Source organism: Acipenser ruthenus, chromosome 5, assembly GCF_902713425.1.
Source record: "Acipenser ruthenus chromosome 5, fAciRut3.2 maternal haplotype, whole genome shotgun sequence".
NCBI lineage: Eukaryota > Metazoa > Chordata > Actinopteri > Acipenseriformes > Acipenseridae > Acipenser > Acipenser ruthenus.
The window spans coordinates 26,889,840-26,912,783 of record NC_081193.1 but is presented as its reverse complement, the minus strand read 5'-3'; the positions used below and the strand labels follow the sequence as shown (position 1 = coordinate 26,912,783).

The 22,944-nt window shown below is 37.3% G+C and overlaps 1 protein-coding gene across 1 annotated transcript in view; it reads left to right on the top strand.

Moving 5' to 3' along the window:
- LOC131737108 (collagen alpha-1(XIX) chain-like) overlaps nt 1-22,944 on the top strand; it is a 106,286-nt gene that overhangs the window by 52,211 nt on the left and 31,131 nt on the right. Inside the window, exons 19-31 of the mRNA XM_059023921.1 lie at nt 4,953-5,006; nt 7,048-7,083; nt 10,192-10,245; nt 10,361-10,396; nt 10,600-10,632; nt 18,364-18,408; nt 18,745-18,771; nt 18,860-18,913; nt 19,096-19,149; nt 19,508-19,561; nt 20,089-20,178; nt 21,873-21,914; nt 22,651-22,728. Of these exons, the coding sequence (XP_058879904.1) occupies nt 4,953-5,006; nt 7,048-7,083; nt 10,192-10,245; nt 10,361-10,396; nt 10,600-10,632; nt 18,364-18,408; nt 18,745-18,771; nt 18,860-18,913; nt 19,096-19,149; nt 19,508-19,561; nt 20,089-20,178; nt 21,873-21,914; nt 22,651-22,728 (657 nt within the window). The remainder of the gene's footprint in view (nt 1-4,952; nt 5,007-7,047; nt 7,084-10,191; nt 10,246-10,360; nt 10,397-10,599; nt 10,633-18,363; nt 18,409-18,744; nt 18,772-18,859; nt 18,914-19,095; nt 19,150-19,507; nt 19,562-20,088; nt 20,179-21,872; nt 21,915-22,650; nt 22,729-22,944) is intronic.

Sequence of the window (22,944 nt, the reverse complement as noted above, 5' to 3'; positions counted from 1 at the left end):
TAATTCAGTTAAGCAGCTCACTTGCTCTTCGTGTTTAACTTTAGCGTAGTTTTTACAGCAAGGGTATTCTCAAACAGCTGCTTTAATACTATAACAAATGCATAATGCAGTTCATGGTAAGTGGTTTTATACAGAACTGTAAACCCACAAGATATATACAACATGACAGACCAGACACAGCAAAAAACAATAATAAAAAAAGACTGCCAGCATTAGCATTAAGGTGAACTACTCCACTGCTAACCGTAAAATCGCCCATCAGCCACTACTTTCTGCCATCTTGGAATCCACAGTAACAACTGACCTGCTCCCTTGCAATATTTATAGTTCAGGGTAAACACCCTCATTAACATGTACACGTGAAATGCAGGTTTCCATGCGAAACTGGGCGTTGTTTTCCCATGTGTTTCGTCATTTACACGAGTAAATGAGATTTACCCTATCCCTCTCTTTGGCCGTTTTTTTTTGGCCACAAACCTGATTTACCCGAGTAATTCTCCCAAACGTGCACGCGCATCGCCATTTCACGTGTAAATTGACCCGCATGGAAACCCCATGAATCATGTAGTAATAATAATAATAATAATAATAATAATAATAATAATAATAATAATAATAATAATAATAATGCTGATGGTAATTTTGGAAATTTTGGCATGCAAAGTTTGAGTTTTATTTAACTTTTTGTGGTACCAGATATATTTTTATATTTATATTGGCTATAACTGCACATATGATATCTACATATACTATAATTTTGGAATTATTTACGTAGCTATAACCCCTTTAAATACAGTACATGGATCATTTATGGTCTTTCTGCTGTTTCTTATGTGTTGAAGAGATGAGATAAATGTTAAAGCCAGATATTGATGACAACCCCTTGTGACTTACCATCTGACCTTTTGGCTTATGTCTCAGTGTTTGGTGGATTAGTGGCAGCTCTTGAAATAGCTTCTTTGGCCTAAAGCCAATAATATACCTCTTACTTTCCTAAATCCTTCACCTTTCTGTCTCAGTGAATTACAATCTGAAATATCTAAACTCCCCCTTGGCATTACAAGCCCTGTTTATCTTGTTATTGAACAGGTGCTTTATTTCAATTTATTTTTTAAATCTTATATGTATATAAGGTAGTGAAAAATCTAAAGTAAGTAAATGGCAGTTATCATGTTTCTGCTCCTTGCCCCTCTGTGTGGGCACACTTTGAAGCCAAACTTAATTACTGTACAAATCTAATGATATTTCCCAGCATTTCCTAGTGCAACATTAAAGGACTTAAACAACATAGATTTTCTGATAATAAAACCAATTTAAAGTATTTAATTAATAGCCTTTAATATAGCAGAATACATGCTAGCAGTGATATGTGAAGATATTCATCGTCTAATTTCCCACAAAATTCCCTATAAAGGGGATATTGTGGAATGCGATCGTATCTGGGGATATCCAGTTATCATGAAACTTGGTATTAACATGAATTAGTTTATTCTGAGATATAGAGGGGGGGGTGTCTGTCTGTCCGTTCACCTGTCTATCTGTATGTCACACCTACATTTTGGCTTATATCTAGAGAATCGCTTATCAAATTATGATTAAACTTGTCATTGCTAATTTGTATTCTGTACACACTGTTGATATGTATTATGGTCATCACCTTTTTCATCATACTTATACCTCATATTTTGAATTCAGAGCCATTTTGAATTAACATAATTGTTTACCGAACAGAGCAGTAATTGAGTGTTATCACTAACAGTAGTTTTAAAATCTACTTCAGTGATATGAAGCATAGTAATCTGTCGCGTGGGACCGGATATGTAAAAAGTCGGATAAATGAATCCTGTTTTAAACACCATTATATGCAGCTCTAACAACTACTATATCCACACAATTATTGTTTTGCGATTCAACTTTTATTAGGGAGCTCCCCTAAATCCGTTGTTTAGAAAGATACAGGGTATTAATGCTTGTGATAGGGTAGCAGTCTGCCTTGTGGTGTGTGTATTCGCTGCTGAGTGACAGGCAGGAGATCGAGACGGAGGTTGAAGTTGATACGCCCCGCAGGCGAACAGGGTTTATTTACATATCAACACACTGAACAGTTCAATGGTAGCGAACAGTGTACATACAGCACAGTGTGCGGAAACTGGTTGGATCTACAATCTATGAACTAATTTTCTCTGTTCAATAATAAACTAACGTTGCTGAAGAGATTGATCATGGCGGATAAACGGATAAGGCAGATATGTGACAGGCAGATACGCAACAGATTACTGTACGTTGTTACTTTTAAATAGTAATCAAGAAGTGGTGCTTTTAAACTGTGGGGATTTTGAAGTTGCATAGCAACTAACACTGCCATGGAAAATATCAAATAATTAGTATTAGAATTCTTCTAATTATAATGTTCTGAAAGACTATTGTTTATTAAATACAGATTTTTTGAAGCACGTGTGGATTATAATGGGCTATACCAATAACCCAGTAATGTTCCTTGTGGGAAATAAATATTTAATGGCAGCATAAATTGTGACACAAATGATAGGACTCATTTTAAATATGGAGCTGTTTCAATACAAATGTTTGTGTCATACCCAGCTTTTTTCATGAAACAAATGATTAATTTAATATGATAACTCAATCTTTAAGTAAACCATCTGCTTCTGTGCCATGCCTAGTTCTGAATTAAACCAGTCAAATTGTCTTTGAAAGTGGGCCTCCAGCTAGAACAAGTAATTGTAAGTATAGCAAAGTCCAAGTGGAAGTGGAGCTTGTGCTGTTGTTAAAACAAGTTCAACCAACTGATTTACCAGCTGCAATGTAAAGGCCTATTCACATCAGACGTGATGCGACAAGCGAATGTGTAGTATGACACACCGCACCATGACAAAAAAAAAAAAACATTCACACTACCTGCAATATGACGGGCGACACTGAGGCAACACTGAAGATTTTATCGTGCGGCAACTAGAGAATTGACCAGCGAAGAACAGCTTCCCTTGTGCACCTTTTTCTGGAAGAAAATGTAATTCTTGGAGTACCAAAATACCAGGAGCTGTATAATAAAGGACAAAAAAATGACAAAGACATGGCGATGAGGGAGAACATCTGGGACTCTATTTCCAGGGAACTTGATATATTTGGTGTGTATGATTCATTTACATTTATTGAAATAAGCACCCTGCAAAAAGCTATTATGTATTCTACATTTGTATTAGCTATATAACAGGACTATCATCACACCACGTGCGTCTGTCACCATGTGTTAAAGGTAAGTGTCGCACCGAAAGTTTAATTTTATCAAAGGACAAATCTCATCGGGTCTGGTGTGAATAGACCTTAAAAGCTGAAATCTCAAAAAACAATACCTACTAGCTACTCATACATGTGTTAATTCCATAGCCTCCTAAACTCAGCTGAACGGTGTAGTCTAACCAGTACGTGCCACCAAAATCCACATACAAGTACACCTTGCCATGTAATGTGTCACACAATGGACAGCAAACTATATAAGTACCAGATTAGTTAGCTGTTAGGTAGTGGAAGCAGAGTCTGACAAGCTGTAATGTCTGCTGCATCTGTAAGACCATGCCTTGACGTACGTTTTCAGAGGATGGCAGACCACTGATAGGTGTTGTGCTGTCGAAAGCTGTCATAGGCAGACAACAGCTTTAGACGATTGTGACATCTGAAAGTCAACAGACTAAACATTACAGGCTGTATCGATTACAGCAGTGCACCTGTTAAGCAATAAGACTTCAGTGTCTTAATTTAATGATCCACATTTGTATATTATTAGATATTTTTTAAACCTTATGGCAACACAATGTGTCACTTTCATTTTGTATACAGTATACATTATTTTCTAGTTTTGTAATGCAGCAATTTTTAAAGCATGTGTTTCTTGTCAGAAGTTATAATAAATATGGAACATACTGTAAATGACATCATGATTCATCAAAACACCTTTTTGCAGGCTGCAATGCACACCACCTATTTTTGTTCGCTCCTTGGGGAGTGGGCTCTGCTTCAAAGTACTGTAAGCAATGACATATATGAGTCTTCATCATTAAGCCCCTACCTTTAAAATGCACATTAACATGCCCCAGGAATATCGTTATCTGGGTAGAAAAAGTGTTTGAAATATTTACTGCTAACATTATAAATCTTTCAGAAATGTTTCAGTACAGCTTTCTTAAGCTTAGAAAAGAAAAATGTCAATAATCTGAAGGATTTTTCTGTCAAACATGAATATAAATGTCTGTATCTTGTTACTATTTAAATACACAGGTGTAAGGTCTCACTATAGCTTTAAATTATATAATGTGTTTTAAATAAATTATATCTGCGTGTGCTTCAGTATTCAATTTTTTAGTAGAAAGTCAGGATTGTATTAATTATTTATGCAAATGAATGCAACTTACTGCTCAATTCACCCTTCGTTTTACAGAGCAATACTAAAAGAAAGTTAAGTAGTACAATTCTTTGATCACCTCACTACTGCAACCCACTCACTAATCTAAAGGACTAAAGATCAACTGGCAAGCTTTATTCCCGCTGTCAAGCCAATCTCCTCTTTTCACCCACCTAAGAAACAGATTTTACCAAGTTACTGAGCACTGGAGGTGAATGCCTTGTCAGGGAATTCCCATCCTGCAGTTGCACCTGACCACTGGGGGTCACTGAAACGTGATGAGGTGAACTAAGCCAAACCAATCTCAGCCCACAAACCCCAGCCCCACCCCAGCACACAGAAGTGCAAAGACGAATGCATCACTCTCTGTGACCCCCAAATCAAGATACAGAAATTGTATACAGTACATTAAACTTTTCTACACTGTTACTAAGGAAACCGAGAACAGCCAAGATTCATGAATAGGAAAACTTTTAATACTACATCAAAACAAATGCAAAAAGTGTGAATTGAGGCACCTCTTCTGTTCTTTTAGGGACGACGAGGAAGGCCAGGTGTTGCTGGGAGCCCCGGATCCCCAGGACCTCCAGTGAGTAAACTTTAAAATAACATTTTCCCGACAGAAAGTACCTTACGTGGGGCTCCCAAGTGGTGCATCCAGTAAAAGCACTCGCTAGAGTGCAGGATGCGCTTTATAGCCTGGATGTCGCCGGTTCGAGTCCAGGCTATTCCACAGCCGACCGTGGACAGGAGCTCCCAGGGGGCGGCGCTCAATTGGCCGAGCATCGTCCGGGGGAGGGAGGATTAGGTCGGCCAGGGTGTCCTCGGCTCACCGCGCACCAGCGACTCCTGTAGTCTGGCCGGGCGCCTGCGGGCTTGCCTGTAAGCTGCCCAGAGCTGCGTTGTCCTCCGACGCTGTAGCTCTGAGGCGGCTGCACGGTGAGTCTGCAGAGTGTAAAGAAGTGGGCGACTGACGGCACACGCTTCGGAGGACAGCGTGTGTTCATCTTCGCCCCTCTCGAGTCAGCGCAGGGGTGGTAGCGGTGAGCTGAGCCTAAAAATAATTGGGAATTTCAAATTGGGGAGAAAATACCATTTTGTTGTAATTTTGACACTGTAAACCTCTTTATATTGAGGGTCTCATTATAGATCTGTATACTTTGTACAATGTACAATGTCAAATATATTTGACTTATAGCTTATTCACTTTTTTGGTGTTTAAAGTTTTTCAGCTTCCTAATGAATTACATAATTTCAGGTCTACAGATGTCTTTTTTTTTCTCTCTCAAATACCTAAACCTGTTTTCAACAGATACCACGTTAATGGCAGGAAGATTTACAAGTGTAATAATGGTGCTCTTTTACTGTGTTGGATTGTAATACAGTATGTGATGCTTCTCTATGCCATTGCTTAGGCTAAGCAACTCATCATTTAACTTGATGCCCCAGAGTTAATGGATATTTATGAGTAGATGGCACCATATCTTAGAACTAATGCAAGCCACTATGATTTATGCTTTGGCCTAAAATTAGATTATCCAAAGTGCATGTTAAAAGCTCATACAGGAGCATCAAAATTTGTACAGTAAAAGGAATTTGTAATATCCGTACTGTAGTTTTATATACAGAATATTATAGTTACATTTGCTATGTAATCATCTGGAGGGATACAGGACTGTTCTTCAGTGGTTACTGCTTCAAATTCTTTCATGTTGGGTTGGATAACCACTGCTTGTGGGTTCTTCAGAATGGCCAATAGAACTGTCACATTTGAAATGTTTTCAGTAGTGCAGAAGCATCTGCCAATGAGAACTTACACTGTCTTGCCTTTCATGACTGAAACTGATATTCAACTAGGAGGTCCAGATGTTGTATGTTACAGAATGCATGTCAGGGATCACACATTTGCATAGCAAATAAATCAAGTCATGTGAGGGACTGTTTACTAGGGGTGTGCTGTATCTTGTTACTCGTACATGGAATACCTGCCAAAAAAAGCAATTCTTTTTTTAAGTATGATTAACGAGCAACAGCACACACCTACTGCTTACACATAGGTGTGTTCTGCGTATTGCCTGTGTCCTTCTTTATGGTTTTAATCACTGTATCACCGATATTATGACTACACCCTGTAGTTTGGTGTTCTTCCTCCTTTTATGAAATATTACGTACATTTTTAATTGGGTTCACTGAACATCATGTCTGACAGAAATACACTGATTCTTAGAGACAGACTTTCAGTTCCTTGGAACTTTTAAATTTCTTTCACCCACAAACAGCTTTCTGAGATGTGTTTTTGACCTTCTGTTTCTGCCATATTGATGACCATTGGCCCATAATTTCAGCTAAAACATGTGGTATGCTTTCAGAATCATAGATCTAATGTGGCGAGCTTTTGCTTTCAGAATCATAGATCTAGTGTGGCGAGCTTTTGCTTTTGATATTGCAAGGGAAGGAGAACATTGTCGACACTACACAGTACAGTATAGAGAGCAGTTGCTCATTAGGAACAGAGAAAAGACCTGAACCTGAACCAAGCTGATAACATAAAGTACTTGGCAGACTCTAGCATAAGAAGGGCACACACCTCCTGCATCCTGTAAAACTTCTCATTATTTCTTTGATTTTAGGGTCCTCTGGCTGCATTAACTGGATCGGGAAGCAAGGTAAAAGAATCACAATTAATATTAGGTTTCATATACTGATTAAGTATCTGACTGAGGATAAAAACATTAACCCCTCAGCAACATTTTAGTTGCAAGGGCATGTTGTTGGCAGCAGTAAATGTCTACCAGCTGGACCTGGTATTTTAACAACCACAGTAAAGCATTCTTCATTTTTAAAACCATGATGCATTTCAAAACCTTAAGTGTTGCACCAAGCTGACCAAACTATTCCACAAATACAAATATAGGAAAGTAATAATAATACAAATAATAATATGAAGATGTGATATGTAATTGAATCAATAAAGATGGCATATAACAATGATCATGGTGAACAAGGCACAACTTGTCTGTAAAGTTCTGCAATACTTTTCATTGAGCGTAGGGTGCAGCATCTCATGCAGCAAAAAGAAAGAACCGAATTTTCTCCATCATTTACTGTAAGTGCACCGAATAGAAATCCCAAATCAGGACACATTGCACTAACATTGTGTATTTCACAGAACCCAATAGTGTGTCAGGATACAAGAGTTAAAACATGTAAAGTGTAGTACTTAAATAAATATAGATTGTTAAATGCACCAATCTCCAGGGGTAAACTGTGCAGCTTGTTTGGAATACTGGGAATGCTCATGTTTGGGACCTCTTGGGTATTGTGTGAGTAATTAAAGATTTACCTTTAAAACCCTTGAAGATGTATGTAACATTAAGAGATGTATTCCCTTGTGGACAATCATGAACTAGGTAAACCAATCAAGAGCAGATGTTTGAAGCAATTACAGTAGGTGTGAAGCAATTAAGGTCCTCTAACACAGATAAACCATCATGGCACATTTACAGGGCCCTCTCACAGTGTCACAAACCCCACATGGAAGATAAACCTTCTGTAATGCAGAGATTGGGTTAATGCAGCGCTCGAACTACATCATGCTTTTGTTCACAGCTTTCTTTTATTCTTTGAGTCAACAATAACAGAGATACATTTAAGAAATAACCCAGTTGTATGATAATTTAAATGTTGCAAGTCGATATGTAATTTAATCTTGCATCACCTGAAAGGGACCTATAAAATGGCTAGAAAAAGGTGTCAATATAGTAGGATAGGAAAGGAAGAATAAATATTAAGGGTGTCAAATGTATCAAGCCATTAAAGATTTCTGTCACCCACCAAGATATTTTACAGTGTGTGTTCCAGAATTAATAGTGGGTTAAGCTTCCAAGCTGGAGTTAGACTCTCCTCTGGGATTTCGACATGCATCTGTTCTCGTTTTCTTGGGGTGATATAAATTGAGACATTTCAGAAACAAGACACATGAATGGTGGTGTAGCCCTTTACAATAATGATATTAATAAGATAATGACTGAAACTGCACATCTGTGCAGTACAGTAAAGCCTGACTTTATCCCAGTTCAACACAGAAAGATACATCATACACTTATAGCCCAGTAACCCCCTCCCCTTTTAACATCCAAGATGCATTACTACTGCCTGGTTTCCTTGACTTTGACTAGAGTCATATTTCACGTCTTGAATCAACCTCATTCTTCTTTGCAGGTACCAAGGCAACAGTACATTAGGAGCTGAATTCAGATAATATAGACAATATTTAACCATGTGTTTGCCAAGAGGCGTTAGTGTTTTTTCTATTCCTTGAACTTGCATTCTGTGTATGTATGTATGTGGAGAATATATCTCATTGACCTATTCATGAGTTAATATTGAGCATCAAGGTTTATAAATGTACAGTCAACCCCCTCCCCCATTCATTTTAAGGGGCTTTAAATTTCTAACAGCCTTCAGTTTTATTCTGAACACCTGCTGCTGATCATTTCTGGTGTCAGTATTTTTAGTCATATTTATTTATTTAGGGGAGTCTGTGGGTGACAGGAGTGTCTGGGCCTTTATTTGAAAGTGTATTTTCAATGTATAGAACAGTCTGTCATGTAATGGGAAATGGGCTTGGAAATGAAAAACAGCAGGATTCTCAAGTTGTTAAATGCATTTTCTAGCAAAGTTCATGTTACTGCATATTCATTGAAAAAGTGTTACAAGTAACCTAAATAAAATATTGTACATTTTGATTTAAGGTTTTCCAATTCAAGGAGCATTTTTAAGGGTTTAGTCAGAGACATAGAGATGGGATTATTGAAAATGTTCAAACAGTTTTCAGATGTCAATTATTTAGATTTCCCTCAATTTCAGAGCAGCAGAAAAACACTTGAACATATAGCAAGTCCCAGAAATACTTGATAATTAAAAATTGTTTTCACAGCGAGTACGCATATGGTCATGTTATGTTTGGAGTATGAAAAATATGTTAGCATGATGAAAATATACATTTTATTTATCAGACTTGACTGTCGCATTTCACAAAAAATATTTACAACTCGTATAAAAGCAAAATGAATTTAATTCTTCATTATTTTGTGATATTCATGCATTTATGCATCTATTCAAGTACATTTATGCAAACTAGCCTGTCTTTATCTCTAAAGTAAGAAGTGTTTCTTTTAAAAGCAGCAAATGAAATTTAACTGTATGGATCAAGTGCCATCTATTGGTGAAAAAGTGTATTTTCTTTGTGCCACATCCAAGTTCTAATAAAGTACATTGACCATTGCAATTTCAGAACCTAAAACTTACAATGCAGTGCTACACGAAATATACTTAAATAGTCATACTGCATGTGCAATGTTATTACAGTGCTGTACAAATTAAGTGTTCTACATAACCGATTGTACAGGTATGTTAAAAATTTCAGGATCTAGAGATGAAATTCAAGGATCATCAATGAAACAAAATATTTACAGGCTTAATGACAGTGCACCTTGCCTAATCCTGTCGGCTTCAAAAAACGAAGCCAGGTTGGTCTACATTCACATCTGGAATAGGAGTAACTGAATTATATTTCTGTGTATGCATATTTCTGGGTTAAATCTTAAACAAATTATAACAGCCCAATTCTCCACTTGATGAGTGTTGCGTGCTTGTAAATTTAATGAAAATGGTGAATTTACTTTATGTTATGGAATACATTTATTTCCTGATTATTCTGGAATGTTAATAAAAAAAATAACATACATTTTCTGTATTTTACTTTCTTACAGGGAGAAAAGGGAGACCATGGAAAGGATGGGATAAAAGGAGAGAGAGGCGATCCTGTAAGAGTTTAAGTCATTGATTTTTCTGCATTTTATATATATTGCATTTATATTATATATATATACTGCATTTATATTTATATATATATACATTTAACACAATTTTTCACCCCAGGGTCACCCAGCAGAAACCGGTCCCCGAGGAGAAAAGGTAATTCATAAGATTTTATACATTATCGTTTTTTGTAGACTAAATGGTTGTTAACATTTTAGTTGACAGTCCTCAGGAGGCGGTGGAAAGGCCAGTGAAAAATGATTTAGTTGATAACTGTTAATGATTAAACTTATTTGGGGTATTAAAAACAAAACCTGTATATTTCAAATATTAATATATTATATATTGTGTTTCATAAGGGGGAAGTTGGACCTAGAGGCCCACCGGGACCAGTAAGTATTTCTGCCAAACTCCTTTGTCGGTTTGTGATTAGGTGATTAGGTGAAACTGATGAAGTTATTGAGAGGTCATCCGAATCTAGGAATATAAGAATGATATGTTCCTCTGTGTGTCACACATTTTTACCTGCACATGTTGGATTTAGGTCACAGTGATCTGTTATGTTGTAATGCTATTTAACAAAACAGTAGGAAGCTTATAAATAAATGAATCCCCATTCTAGTGTTTCTTCTGCTTGTGTTCTGCCTACCAGGTGATGCAGGATTTGTTGTTGTTTTTTGGTTTTTTTTAAGGATAATTTAATCCCCATCATAGAGGTGTTTGATATTGTGCATTCCGGTCCACAGCGTGAAATGAAGCTGATGTTGAAATGTTGCACAGAACTGTATAGAAATTATGACTGACTCTTGTTCTGAAATTACTGTACTGGTGGAGCCTAAATCTGTCTAGCTAGTGAGAGTAAAATTTGCTCCCTGGTGCAAAAAAGGTTCAAGTATCTGATCTGCACCTGTAGTACCCAGAGGTATCCCAGGGGAAGCGGTAAGAGTTTTTACTCTCACATTATGCATATTGAGTTTGGCAAGACTGTTTTGCTACTTGTCGCTAATTGTTATTTTAAATTGCTATCACTGGTAGCCAAACTGCAGCTTGAATTGTTACACAGATGATCAGACCAGAGCTGCACCTGAGCCATTATGATTTGCATTCACCCCAGACAATAAAAGCAATAAAAGCTAAAACATCCTTATACTTATTGTACAGTATTACACACCAATTTGATATAAGGAACAGTTGTATTTCAGTATTCTTCCAGAAATCATCGTAATAGATTCTGGTAGAAAACAAGGTCAGTAATGGATGCTATTTGAATGCTATGTAAAGTAAAGGCCCCAGGATAAAATCATTACATTCCACTCTGCAAACAAACAGTGTGAGTTGCTACTCGCTGAATAAACCTTTTCTGGTTTGTTTATTTGCTGGGGGCCTTATTGTAGAAAGTAATACGGACTGTGGAAAGTGGTGCATAATGGATGGAGAGAGAGTCAGCTCAGCTGTCCTATGTGTACAACACTTGCCAAGGAGAAGGGAGTTTTACATTTTAAATTAATTCAAGGTCTCAACAAACAGCTTATACGGTTTAAAGCGGCAACTTTTTTGCCATTACACGTGGGATCCGTTTCTATATCCAAATTTAACATGCAACAAATGTTCATTTAATAAGCATGCGCATTTCTTTTTGTCCCTTGCACAAAAAGCATGTAACTATTGTAGTCAGAATTTAGCAATTTAATAAATAAGATCCATGAAACAATTCCTTTTATAGTAATTTACAGTACTGTGGCTAATAGCAAATGCATAAAAGTTTTATAATTGGCAGCAACAGAAATGAAAGTTATTTTTTACATACACCCATATAAATATATCATAGTTTCCCCCATTTTTTTTTTTTTTTTACCAAGTTTGAAATTGAAGGATTGATGATCAGTGTACAACCTCAGTAGCTGCTATCAAGCTTTTCCCGCCAACTAAAAGCAAGCTTGTCACGCACCTGAACAGTAAGGATTGCAGAAGAAATGAGGTAAACTGTCCCCAGTGTAAAAGCCAACACAGTACCCTCAGTAGGCCCCCAGCCAAGATTGGCAATTCATCATGAATGGGATTCCAACCATGCTAGCATGACTCACCCTTCACTCTGGATCCACTGATGACCCGTTTGCACATAAGATAGTGGCGTTTTCAGTGGATTGAGCAAGTTATTGGTATGTTAAAGATTTAGAAAATTGATTTGTGTGTGGAAATAAGCTAGCTTCAGTTTGCTTACGTAAGCAGGTATTTCTGAACAAACAGGGTTATTTGAACAGTTTGTAGTTTTCCTTAGGTTGTGGGTCAATTGCATTGTTCAGGCTGGGATTGGGATTCCCTCTGAGGCTTGTTGAGGCTCAGGATCTTGATTGTTCACAGCAGGCGGTCAGTCTCTTTGGGGAGCGCAGTATAGTCTATGCCTGCCAAGGGTAAACTCAGATCAGCTTTGTCGCCAGTTCCAGAGCTCTCTACTTGCTGCCAAGGGGATGGCAGGCTATCACTGCAGGACATTAGTAGGAGCCCTGAGACTTGGCCAAATGTACTGAAGCGATTGCTCTCTGCTTGGAATTGTCACAGTAGTATGGAACATTTCATTTAGAGATTGGAGAGGTGGTTTTCATTTCAGTCTGTTCATTCTGAAAACTTAGAAAATTAGATTGCAGTAAACAGAAAAAAGTGCACACATTATATATATATATATATATATATATATATATATATATATATATATATAATGTATACAATTTACTGTAATATATACTTACTAAAAATACATAATTATTACTATACATGCAAACATTTTAAGAATTATATTACTAGAGCTAGGTTATTTGATTACTTACATGTATAAAATAATAACTTTTTAAATGAAAACTATTAGTTTTTCTTTTAAATACAGTTGCACAAGAAAAAAATAATAATAATAACTTGATACAAGCCAATAAGAGTTTAAAGTGCTGCTCCAGATGTAAGCATTCCAAATCCCGACAGTTGTAACAGTTGATATAGGAAATAGTAGGGAACAACATGAACAATAAAGATACATGCTATAGTTTAGACACCTTGTGAAGAGGAGTCGAGCCATTACTGATCCAAGACTGTAATCCATTTGCTGCCATGGGAATTCAAATAAAATATAACTTGTTTTTCATAGATAATGACACTCCATGGTCTCAGACATCTAACTGGATCTGTAAGTTTAACTTAATTACAAATATATTTTCCAAAAACCTAATACTGTTTAAAAGTGGTTTCAGTCCTTTTAATAACCTTTTTAACAGGCCAGAAATGTACTGCATCCTGAATGTGATTATTAGTGATATGCTGTATAAAATATTTCTTGTCAATCCCCATTCTTTCCATACCTTCTGGCAACTCATAACAAAGTGATTCCTGGTGCACAGTATGGTTATAAAACAAATTCATTCATTACTGATATAAAGGATCTTTATGGCAAAAGACTCCCTGCAGTGTTTACAAGAAACACAAGAAACGCATTACTTGCCTTGGCTGTATTTGATGTTGTTCATCAGAATATTTTTTTTCTTATTCACACATCATAGGTAAATAAACTGGGGAATTGATTTTTCTCAGTTTGTACTTGGGAACGTTTGCCAGGAGAAAAAGATGTTTCTTCTTCACATCCCAGTGTATCCAATTCGTGCTCCCTCCTGCAACAATGCTGGGGGGAGCAGGAGGGAGCAAAATCTGGATACACTGTAATCCTTAGATTACTTTTACTTTTTTTTCCCCTGGCGAAAGCTCCCAAGTTAATGTTTAGAAATGTGTTGCCCAATGTGATAATTTATTAAACATGATGTATGATTAAAAAATGTATGTAAATATATGTAAAAATATAATGTTGCGATACAGACAACACTGTAAACAGCAAAGGTAACGTATTGCGTTTCTTTAAACTTTACAGGGTGTTCACTAACACTTCAAGACAAACATTTAGTGCGTTTACATGGCCAGTAATATTCCACTAGTATTTGGAATACTGAATAATCCGAATATATATTCCATCATGTAAACAGCATATTCGGAATATGAAGAGGAATATTACACCTCTGCGTATTCGGAATACTGGAGTTGGCATATTCCACTAGAATGCGGAATACTATATAAAGCCATGTAAACAGCACTATGAAGCATAACCCACAACAGACACACACAATAATAAATACTCACAGCAGTAAACATGATGGCACATGCGAGAAAACGCAGCTACTTTGGTCTGATGAGGAGACATCACTTTTATTAAGGCTTTTAAAGTCGTGAAACAGCTTGATGGCAAGAAACAGAGATGTGCAGAAGTGTTTAAAAGGGTGGTGGAAAAAAATCATGAAGGGGATTTGAGAGAACTGTGGATCAAGTTCGTCATCGATGTAAGGTTTTAAAAGCAAAAAGCAAAATAAAAAGATAACATAAGTGGGGCGAATCTATACATTTTTCCTTACTTCAACTTTATGAAGGACATACTGGTAAATTGCCCTTTGTCTTCACCGACCCGGTGTAGCATTCGAAAGTGCACCCTGTGAGATGGTGCACCCCTTCAGCGCAGCAGTGTGCATTTAACATGCGCACGTCATGTCATGTAAGGGGATACGATGGAAAAAAAAGGCTAAAAATGTGTCCTGTTTTCTCCATGTGCACCTGCATACTCTACACAACTAGGCTAAGTTTTGTACTGCAGCATATTAGCTTGAACCAAGTTAACTGGACTACATGCTGGGGACAGTTAAACATGCTGTGATTTGAAACAGGATTTGATAGATTTTTTCCAGAACAGCTTTACAAACACCATAGTAATATGAACATATCTGAACATGTTTTTTTTTGTTGTTTTTTTTTTTACTTACATATTCACTTGTCTTTAAGAACACTATATTCTCCGGTATAGTGCAGCAGGCTAATCCATGCACTTTTCTTTGACAAAACAGACAAAGCAGTTTTGTGGCGGTGCGAAATGTTTTTTTTTTTTGTTTTTTTTTGTTACAACGGTAGACAAAAAAGAAAACCGGTATACTGTAATAATTAATCAAATAAAAGCAGAGGTAGCCAATTTGATCTAATTTCATTAAACACACCACATAGTTCACATTCCAGTTTGTGGCGTTTCTCAGCTCAGTGTTTACTGAAAGCTGGATGAATTTTACTTGCACCTGTTCAAACAAGAACAGAACAACTCAACAGGCTAGAGCAAATGTCAGTCTCAGTGATTGAGTGGAGGGAATTCCTGTCAATCAACCCATGATAACTGAGGTTGTCAAATAAGTTGGTTCAGGTAATTCTGTTGATGGAAAACAAGATCCTCGTTTTGCATCAATAGTAAGACTTTATGTTATTTTTTTTATTATGTTTTTTTTTTTTTTTGCTGGTATGGCATACCGCCATTTTTTTTTCAATCACGTCTCCTCCAATTCATGACTGAAACTTTGCTCACCGTACTAGGGCGATGGTACCATGATGCCACCCCCTTCCTGAATGTCCGGCTTCCGACTGCCCCCGGAATTAACTGCCCAACCATTCAGTACGAGGCACACAGTTCCTGTTATACAGTGCCCTCACAAGTCGAGAGGGACATTGTTGATTCGGATTAATTTGTTCTCTGACACATATCCCACCGCTCAGAGTGGAGCTGAAGGAACACTCGGCTGAATTTATCCCACCTCCCGGGAAAAGTAATCTGCATTTTGGTGATCTTTCCCTGCACGGTGTGTCATGAAATACATGAAGGGTTGCAGCGCCAGATACCACCGAGTTATCCGGGCGTTGCTATCCTTCATCGTGCTTGACCATCTGAGTGGGGCGTGGTCAGTGACAAGATTGAATGAATGTCCCAAGAGGTAATAGCGTAAAGGTCTGAGTGGCTGTCACAAGGCTGGCTGAGTGGTGACGTCAGAACCAGGGAACGTACAAGACAGACAGGATGGATGAAATGGTAAATGCGCTTGCTTGCACCGGTTTATTGTAAATAAAAGGTTTGAACAAAACAAAACACAGGACGCGGCACTTGCGGCCAAAATGAACAGACAAACAAAACGAACAGGACGAACACGAAACAAACACATACTGTGCTGGTTCTCCAGTACCAAGTAGCAATTGCTTTTTAACTTTAATTATCTCCTCACTCTCATATATATATAGTGAATGAAATGTGCATCTATATATACAATTGTGCTGGGATTCAATTACCAATTAATTATTCACTTGAATCCCAGCATGTGAACTAATCTGTGAAAACCCTGTGTTTGCATATTAAATACTTTAAATACACGTGAAGTGAAGTGCAATCCCCGTGCCTAAATACAATTAACATTTTAAATAACTTGTGCTACACACACCCATTTATATCCCGTGCAGCCATATCTATACACCAACATTAACACACAACACAACATATAACACAGAAATGCACACAGGGGCGGGGCACATTGCTACAGTGGCCCATTTAATGGCCAGACATTCCTTTTCTATGACGGAGCAGTTGCGCCCCGAAGGGAGCATTTTCTTGCTTATATACAGGATAGGGTGTTCTACTCCGTTGACCTGCTGGGACAAGACTGCCGCCAGACCAACATCCGAAGTGTCGGTGTGGAGGAGGAATTCCTTATAAAAATCTGGTGTGATCAGGGCGGGGGCTTGGCAGATATATATATATATACACAGTATTTGCTTTATTTATTTATTTACTATGGTTATTATTCTACTGTACATGTGTTTACTGTAGGCTCTGTTGATGATGTGCTTGGCTAAACAAGGGCAACTAATTTTCAATCTGTCTCCTTGTTTTTAAGCGTGCATATCTGCGTGAACACATTGCACTGAATTAAGACCCACAAGCATCTACACAATCTCAAAATATCAGATTCCACATCTGAAATAACAAAAACAAATAACAGAAATATGCGTCCACACCACCAGCTCTTTACAATAAACAACAAAATATTCTCCTGCAATCTGCACTCTTTTGTTTTGCAGTGGGAAGCACGGTACACATGCGTTAATGGCTGTGGAAGGGTGGTGGGCAATTCACTGACACACACGGGAGACAGAAGTTTTATTATTATTATTTTCTTTTGGCTTTATTTTCTTTAGCCTGCAGAGGGTGCTGTTTTCTGTGGCCTGAATACCGACAACGGTAGTCAGGTCCACAGTAATACCAATACAGGTACTGGCAGGCGCACTCACAGGTGCTCAAAAATAATAATGAAAACCAAAGGCGAAATGAAAAAGGGAAAATAAAACACAGTAATAAAACTACAAAACAAAAGTGCTGCTTACGCAGTGCCCCCACTGCCGCTAAGTCGGTCAGTACGGGCCTCCGACCTACGCTCAGCTATTTTCTATACACTGGGGTGGCCAGAGTTCCCCGTATAACTACACACATCCCCTTGGGTATGTAATTATTTCTTTTACTTTATAGTTTGTTTTGAGGCAGGCTGTCTCCCTCAGCTGTGTTTGCCTGGTCTTTGTTTACACTGGCGTCTTCCGCCAGCGTCACTGGGTATCCTCTCTCCAGCCACCCGAATGCATAACCAAGCGCAGTACAGAGGGAAAGCCAACACACCCTCTTCCCCACCTCTACGTGTCATTGCCATGACTGACAGGCAGATCTTACGAGGCTGCTGCCCTCTTCCTGCAGAACCACGCATGTGCCAGATAGTCAGCACAGACCTCCCCCCGTTACAATGGCATAAAAGGAATATTACGTTTACCTAGTATTCTCAATACTTGTGGCATGTAAACGTACTGATTGATCATATTAAGCAGTGGGTGCAACTACATTTCTAACTACAGCTGCAGGTAACTTTATGGTCTATGGTGGATGTCTTAAGATCCAAACTCCATAATTATTACTTGTTACAAAGGACAATGGAAATGCCAACACGGTAACTCAACAGGAATACTTCTGTCCATGAGTAATAACAGCAAAATCTGGCAGTTGTTTGGGCATGAATGGTGGCAGGTACTGGTCTGATTAAATCCAGGTATACTCTAGTCCCATACTGTCCCTCATTCTGTTATATAAAAAAAAGAAGAAAAAAGAAGAAAATGTCACAATATGTTAAATCTCACCAGAGGAATGGCTGATATATAGAAATATGTTGCTAACCAAATTCTTGTTGTTTCCAAAGGGAGAATCGGGGGAGAAAGGACTCAAAGGAGAAAAAGGAGATGCAGTAAGTAGCAAAATACAGCTGAACTAATACTACAGTTTGTAACATGTAGTAAAAGTGTACATTATTTATAAATAATGTCAGTTGGCTGATTACATAGATTTCTCAGTACTGCATATCAGTTTTCCAAGACTAAGATTTTGATATAATATGGGCTTATTTTCAAAAAACAGTTCCTCTGTGATAATGGTTTAAAAAATGTAATCTGTGCAAGGAATCAGAGTTGCCTGTTCACAAAACAGCTGGTTTTGACCTTTTATTTATTTTTTGTTAAACTGAAACCATACAGTTTTAATTATTGTTATTGTTATTGTTATATTTATTATTATTTTTCCTCAGGGCATCCAGGGACAACAAGGACTAAAGGTAAAAAGCTTTTATTTTTACTTCTGATCTTTTCAACACGTATTGTATTGTGTCTTTCTCTTCATCTGAGTTCTTCTTTTAACCCCAGGGTGAAATGGGGGAGATGGGTCCACCAGGCTCTATTGGAAGTTCAGGACCAGAGGTAGGGGATTGTTATATACACAAATACAGAAAATGGTAAAGGACAGGCAGAGACATTTTCTATGGATGTTCTTGCCTCATTCGCAGTGGTCAGCATTATTTCTAACAGAAGTGTAGGACTTATTACAGCCTTTAACACATTTACAAGTCCTCATTTTTAATCCTTTAATATCTTCTTTTCAGGGTAAAGAAGGGCCACCAGGCCCTGTTGGGCCCAGAGGTATCCCAGGGGAAGCGGTAAGAGTTTTCACTCTCACATTATGCATATTGAGTTTGGCAAGACTGTTTTGCTACTTGTCGCTAATTGTTATTTTATATTGCTATCACTGGTAGCCAAACTGCAGCCTGAATTGTTACACAGATGACCAATAATCAAATTGGAGATTAAATTTGTGGATACATTACTATTTAAACTTTTTATATGCAAGGATGTAGGCATCGGCCCAATCGGTTCTCCACACCTGTTCAACATGTTTTCCGATATAAAAGACTGCATGCACAAGTTCTTGCAAAATTAAATTGTTATGAGGAGTAAATGATGTTAAAAAAGACAAAGATATGAATTAAGTATCCTTGTGTTGCACTCATTTTACAGGGATTACCAGGAGACCCAGGAGTACCAGGAAACAATGGCATGAAGGGTGAAAAGGTAACAGTCCTATCAATTATTTAGCAATAGTGTAAGCTTGGATATCTATCATAACTTATCCTGGCTTATTAGAATTGTATTTGTACCTTTTGTTGTTCACCCAGTCCTTATTAGATTAAATCATTTTTACTGACTGAAACAAAACAAATTAATCTGATAGATGTAATTATCTTCATATTCCATTACAAAGTGTTGGATAGAGGTGAATAAATCCCCAGATAACTTATTTACCATTCTGACATCTCTCAAAAACTATGAATGTGCAACATTATTTCTGATTGGCCCTACTGTATCACTTGCATTCCCCACTGGTGACCAAATCAAAATATTATATTTAGCAGTTCTGTACTGTAGGAAATATCAACCTTAGGTATGCTAATGATATTTGATATAAAGTACGTGTTTTTTTTTTGTTTGCTTGTTTTGTTTTTCTGTAATCACCATGTATTGTCCTAAACATTGCTTCAGTCAATGGTAATTTTGTAAATCTGCAATATTTTGAACTGTTTGGGTTCTTCTGATCTTAGGGAGACTCTGGTGGGGTGGCAGGGCCTCCAGGACTCCCTGGTCCCAAAGGAGAACATGGGATTTCAGGGCTGGGAATTCCTGGAAAACCGGTGGGTTACTGCACCCTACTCATAGGCTTGTATGCAAAACATAATGCCATAATGTTTGATGAATGTTTCTGTCTAGCCGTTCTCCAGCTAAGATCATTGCCTAGTAGGAAGGTCTTTATTTAAAATAGAAGATTCAAATCTGCTATGCTTTCCCCATGGTTATACTATGCATTTACCATAGTTTAACATGGTTTGCCATGTTTACTATGCAATACATCTCTGGACTTATGAAATGTACCTCTGCTTTACCATGTTTTCACTATGCTTTATTACATTTTGCTTTGCTTTTACTATGATACAGTTTTAAAAGGGCTGTATAGGGTAATTTAGTGACACAAAAATACAGAAACTATAAATATTAACATTTTACTGTGGGTCTATTGAGTAAAGTTATACAGTAGATTTAAAAAGCCACGTGTCATAAAAGTTGTTATGGTATAATGCTAACATATTTTATCTTACAGTACATGCTGTCATTCATATTGCAAACCTATGACATGATATATCCTGACCAGCGTGTGACAACTTTTGGTTGTAGGATGTGCTTATTCGCTTCAGGGTCTATGTTTTAGGTTTCAATGTTCCTGAAAGTTATGAATGTGAAGGACACAAGTCGAGAAGCAGTTCAACATAAAACAATATATTCTTGTCTATATTTTTTGTAGAAGAAAAAATACATTAACAAGATGGGTGTAGGTGGAACAGGATGACTAGGGGTGCTAAATGCTGGTTTTTGGACCTTAGGGTTTTGCACTGAAATTCGAAAAACAGTGAAAAAAGCAGCAGGATATCCAAGCCATCACAATGGATAGATATTTCTGTTTACCTACTATTGTGGAGTACACAGAACTCAAACAAAACACAGCTCAATGCTGCCATTTAATGGTAGATTTCTTTCCATTTCCAAAACTTCTGGAGGTCAAGCACAGCAGGCTATGAAACAACACACATACATCTCACTTGGCACAACATGATTACATTTATAAATGACTTAATTAAGAAATTATTCTACTTGTGCAGGATCCATGGGGATTCCTATTAATTGTCTTAAGTAGAAACAGTGTGCCTAAACTTGTGAAAAATGCTGTATTTCTTGTGACCTTGCTATGCTAGAAGAGTCATGTGGCAGGCAACGTCTTATAAATGTATTGCTATGAAACAATGTTGTAGTTTATTTATTTAATGACTGATGCATCTATAACTGTAAAAATACACTGTCTAATGCTTTTGCCAGCCACTACCTATGCTTTCTTAAATAGTGCCCTCTTGTTAATGATGTGGAGTTATGTTTTGTTTGGAGAATTTGTTTAGCTGCGATCAGCAATATAATACATTGATTAATTGACATTTCCACAATAATTAAAGTGTTTGAACTGTGATACCTGACAGTAACCTGTGCCTAACACTGTTTACACTATTAATAACATGCTGTTCAATTTACATTGAAGTAGGCATGGGGTGTAGGTTGTCTTTTAATCCTTTAGGAAAGACCACAGCTACTTACAGCAATCATATATTACTGTATGATCCTATTGTAGTTTGATAGGATTATTGTTATATTTTTGTTTTGATTATTATTATTATTATTATTATTATTATTATTATTATTATTATTATTATTATTATTATTATTATTATTATTATTTTACTAAAGTTTATTTCAAAGTGTATGCTTTCCTTTTATTTTTATTTAGGGAGAAGGCACACCAGGACCTAGGGGACCTCGAGGGTCTAAGGTATGCTTTGATAAGACAGATGATAAACAGCACAGCCATGGGGACTGTGGGAACAATTCAATAAACCTCAGTATCTGGGGGAAAAAATGATTTTATAACAAAAATTCAATGTAATAAACCGAGCAAATGTTTGATTTGATAAACACTTCATCCACGAGAAATACAATTTATGTTCCATATTCTCTCTATTTATTGCTTGAATTTATATTTTCCTAAAGTGCTCCCACCTCCCAATTAAAAGTCAATTGAATTGGGCCCTGTTGTCTACTTCTTGTTTTGAGAATATGACGGCACAATCAGGCTACTGTAGCTGGGTGTCTCGACCACTCTGCTGGTGAGAGAGAGTTATTGGGTTCAGACACTTATTTGGGCAGAAAATATTTTCTGGCCAAATAAGAGGAGGCTGTGCTAAGTAAACGCCTACAGCAAGATTTGTACTCGGGATCCTTAGATCAGAAAGGTCCAAAAGGGAATAACATTTAATAATGTGGCTACCCAAAATTCTCTTGTCTTGTCTTGTTACAACAGTAAGTAAGTCAACAGAAAGAGTTGACTTACTTACTGTAGCTCAGTGCAGAGATGCTGACTTTAGTCACCTGCCAGCGGCCGTTAGTATAAAAATGGGCCTTTACTCACACAGAGCAAGTCAGACTGTTTCAGAACACCAAGATCATAAATCTTCTTTTGTTTGGTAAATATAAAATAATGTATTTATTTCAATATGTGTGTTCGGCAGGGCGAGAGGGGTGTGCCTGGTGTTGCAGGAGATCCTGGGAAGAGAGGACTTCCTGGAATAGGGCATCAAGGACCTCCAGTGAGTTTTCATTGCACTTCAACCATTGCTGGACTAAGAAATGTCCAAAAGGGAAACGATAATGCATCTAATAGATTGCAGTTTACTGCTCAGTCTTAAAAATATATTTATTTTACAGGGAAGATCATTTCTTATTCCAAATTAATTTAGCAAGACAGGGATTGACTGTGGAAAACAAAACAAAAAAAGTCAGAATAAATATAATTAACTTTTTAT